General features: G+C 36.2%; 1 protein-coding gene across 1 annotated transcript; it reads left to right on the plus strand.

The window, feature by feature from the left end:
- Positions 1 to 252: 252 nt before the first annotated feature.
- Positions 253 to 2,726, plus strand: LOC147296780 (uncharacterized). Its single transcript, XM_086229688.1, has 2 exons — positions 253 to 2,245; positions 2,374 to 2,726. Exons 1-2 carry the CDS (start codon positions 268 to 270, stop codon positions 2,724 to 2,726), a joined length of 2,331 nt encoding a protein of 776 aa, XP_086085814.1. The 5' UTR covers positions 253 to 267.
- The last annotated feature ends 1,648 nt before the right edge of the window (positions 2,727 to 4,374 follow it).

Raw genomic sequence — 4,374 nt, forward strand, 5'->3', positions numbered from 1 at the left:
TGATAAAGCTCCAACTAAAGTCCATGATTGGCTAGTACACATGGATATGTCACTTTTATATATATATATTAATAATCTCGCATGTTATGCGGTCATAATGTAATTTTAGTATACATATTAAATAAAAAGTAAGAATTTATTTGACCGGTAATTCTCAATATAACATGTCAAATTGTTTAGCAAGATAACATTTTTCTATTAGAAACAAAGGGAGAGCCATTTGTATAGGTTGGTTTGCTGGTTATGGCAGGTCCAATACCAGAAGAGATGAGCAACCTACAAAGCCTGGAGTTCTTGTATCTTGAGGATAATAGCCTAAATGGATCCATTCCATCAAAACTCTTCAACATCTCAACCATCAAACGCATTACACTAACAGGAAATCGCCTCTCAGGCTTTCTACCATCCTTTCCTGGCTTTGGCCTTTCCAATTTAGAAACACTATACATTTCAGATAATCAACTCAGTGGGACAATTCCAACCAGTCTTTGTAATGCTACAAAGCTCATGAATCTAGACCTGGGCAGTAACTTTTTCACTGGCCTTCTGCCTGATGCATTTGGAAATAATTTAAGGGACCTCCAATACTTGAACCTAGTAAACAACAACTTCACCAGTACTCCTCAGTTAAGCTTTCTCACATCCATGACCAATTGTAAGTATCTGGAAATTCTGTGGATGACTTATAATCCTTTACACGGCGTCCTTCCCAGTTCGATTGGAAATCTTTCTACTTCTCTTCAAAGTTTGGCATTAGATTATTGCAGCATCAAGGGCAGTATTCCTAGAGGAATTGGCAACTTAAGCAGCTTGATTGAATTAACATTAACCAAAAATGACTTGGATGGTTCAATTCCTGCAACAATTAATGGGTTACAGAATCTTCAACATTTGGATCTTAAAGACAACAGATTGCAAGGTTCTATTCCTGATGAAGTTTGTCAGTTAGGGTACTTGGGAGAGTTACTTCTAAGCAATAATAATCTCTTTGGATCAATACCATCATGTTTGGGGACTCTTGCTTCATTAAGAAAACTATACTTGGACTCTAACAATCTGAACTTGGCAATACCTTCAACTCTATGGAACCTCAAAGATCTCTTGGTTTTGGACTTGTCCTCTAACTCTTTGAGTGGCTACATACCCCCTCAAATTGGGAATTTGAAGGTCATAACATATGTAGACTTGTCAAGGAATCAGCTCTCAGGCAATATTCCAAGCACAATTGGAGACCTGCAAGACTTAGTTAATCTTAACTTAGCCCATAACAGATTACAAGGTTCTCTTCCCAAATCACTAGGCAATTTGAAAAGCTTGGAGTTGTTGGATCTGTCACATAACCATCTATCAGGTGATATTCCAAAGTCCTTGGAGTCACTCATATACCTCAAATTTCTAAACTTGTCCTACAATAGCTTAGAAGGAGAAATTCCAAATGGGGGTCCTTTTGGCAATTTTACAGCTGAATCTTTTATGATGAATAAAGCACTCTGTGGCACTGCTAGACTGAATGTCTCAGCATGTACTAGGAGTACTGGGAAAACAAGGACAGTACGGCCACTTCTATTGAAAATTATATTGCCAACAATTGTGTCAATAATGCTGCTACTAGCTTGTGCACTTTCATGGAAAAAATATCAAAGGAAGTGCAAAATATCAAATCCAGCAGACACATCAGCTTTACCAGAGTCAAAAAGGATTTCCTACCATGAACTTCTACGTGCCACGAATGGGTTTGATGAAAGCAACTTGCTAGGCAGAGGAGGCTTCAGTTCTGTGTACAAAGGAACACTTTTTAATGATAATGTGGCTATAAAAGTATTTACTGTGGACACAGACACAGAAGCAGCATCCAAGACTTTTGATTCTGAATGCGAAATACTGCGCAATGTCCGCCACAGAAATCTCATCAAAATCATTACAAGTTGTTCCAACTTGGATTTCAAAGCTTTGATACTTGAATACATGCCTAATGGTAGCCTTGAGAAATGGTTGTACTCTCACAATTATTTTTTGGATATACTGCAAAGATTAAGCATAATGATAGATGTTGCATCAGCTTTGGAATATCTGCATCATGGTTCTTCAACACCAGTAGCTCACTGTGACATAAAGCCAAGCAATGTCCTTCTTGATGAAGAGATGGTTGCACATGTATCTGATTTTGGCATTTCCAAACTCTTGGGTGAAGGGGCATCTACAACAATAACTAATACCCTTGCCACAATTGGGTATATTGCACCAGGTGATGCCTATTCTATTAACTTAGTTCATTTTTCACTTTTCTTTTCTTCATATATCTTTTCATTTAGAACTATCAAGAAAAAAAATCAATACTGAACTGATTGAACATGAGATATTTCTTTGATGTAGAGTATGGAGCAGAAGGAATAGTGTCTATAAGAGGGGATGTTTATAGCTTTGGCATTCTGTTGATGGAAACATTTACAAGAAAGAAGCCCACAGATGAAACATTTGCAGGAGAAATGAGCTTGAAGAGTTGGGTGAGTGACTCTTTAAGTGGTTCATTAACTGAAGTTGTGGACAGCAATTTGCTGGGAAGGGAAGATGACAATTATGCTGCTAAGGAGCAATGTTTATATTCAATCTTCAGTTTAGCCATAAAGTGTACTGCAAATTTGCCTGAGGAGAGGATTGATATGAAAGATGTGGTAGCTAGACTCACAAGAATTAAAGAAACATTACTTTCAAATATCAGGACTTAAGGCAAGAGGCCAGCAAGTCTTTCTGTGTGAATAGCTTATATCTTTATGTCTTTTGTAATATTAGAAGCATTTGAAAGAAAATGGAAATTGTGTAATGCTAAAGGTTTTTGCTCTTGGTTGAATAAGTTTGAGTAGCCATTCTGTCTACCTTAATTCTAGCACTAACACTTGAGCCATTATGTACTTTTAGGAGGGTATGAACCTTTTATCTTTTTGTTTGTTAAAGGATGCATTTGATATTTTGATGAGTAGGAACATACTGAAAATGAAAGAAAACATGTCACATGTAGTGGATAACAACAGGTACAGTATAAGACGGGACAATCCATAAAGGCTATAGATGCCTAAACATACATAAATTCCAGTGTGGGTCTTGTCCTTGAGGGAGAAATGGTCCCAACTAATCCCTCTTTTTGTAGTCAAGCAGATTCAAGAGTTACAATTTACCTTTGCTAATTCACCATGAAGTTCAAGAGAACAGTCTTTTTACAAAGAGAAAAATAATTATGTAGGAATATCATAAATATGCACTGTGTGAATGTGTAACTATAACCATGTGGCCACTCAGTAAACTACTAAAATCATCAGCAAACAGGATGTAGTGATTCACACTCCATGATACATAGATTTGGAACCCATTAATGCTTGAGATCTGATGTTCATATTATACATTAATTAATTAATTTATTGTTCATAAGTTGAATCTCACACATATCGCATATATAAGTCTAAGCCTAAAAGAACAGGGCAAGATCACGCAACTTCAGCATGGACTAAAATATAATTGACCAAAAGGGTTTCAATTGCAGGCAGTAATCATACAACTTTGGCTTATCAATCTTAAGATCTAGGTTGTGACAAGCACTCCCATCTTGAACAATAAACAAAGAAAGAAGAACATGAAGAAGTCAGCGATCTGTTTTTTGAGTCCATTTTCATTCCATTAATTTCTCTTTTTTTTGTCTGATAGGAATACACATGGCAGATGGGCACAATATACGGCATGTTATCTGCTCTGGACAACCAGCAAGAAATACATGTGTTACCTAACAAAGCTTACTCGAATATAGATAGACCACCAAAAATTGCTAGGGATCGATTAACCTTCTCAAAACCCACATGGCATATAACCTCCTTAAACACATCAAGTCACACGAAAACCCAAATGAATGCTGTTCGATCTGCCCCAACTTTCTATTTTTGATGATTTTGAACCTATCAAGCAATGAATAATGACATAGAAAAATTATAGTGGGCAGGTTTTCAATAGTGGTTCCGTCCACTCGACGGCAACAACTGCATAAAACTTATTTGCAAAATTGAAACTCTCAAAAAACCCCAAATTATACATTGGGATGGTTCTTTTGATTTTTCAAAGTTGGGTTTTGACTGTAAAATTAGAAACTGAAAAACATGTTTAACAAGTTGCTATAGGTAAAAATAGATTGATGGGTTCAATTATGGTGACGTATATAATATAAGGCCAGGAAGTAGGTGCCCTATATTGATTGGAAGCTTATATAGTTATATATCACTTTCACAATAATTATTCTGATTTCTGGATGGACTTCAAGATTATAACTTTATAATACGCTTATTTTTTTATTGCACAACTTGCTGAGCAACAATACTTGCACATATCCTTCAT

This window comes from Dryas octopetala, chromosome 1, assembly GCF_963921425.1.
Source record: "Dryas octopetala chromosome 1, drDryOcto1.1, whole genome shotgun sequence".
Lineage (NCBI taxonomy): Eukaryota > Viridiplantae > Streptophyta > Magnoliopsida > Rosales > Rosaceae > Dryas > Dryas octopetala.

Excerpts from the sequence above, each read along its gene's own strand:
- LOC147296780 (XM_086229688.1), top strand. The coding sequence starts at position 268 with ATGAGCAACCTACAAAGCCTGGAGTTCTTGTATCTTGAGGATAATAGC. Across the intron at positions 2,246-2,373 it reads AATTGGGTATATTGCACCAG|AGTATGGAGCAGAAGGAATA; the intron begins GTGATGCCTATT and ends TCTTTGATGTAG.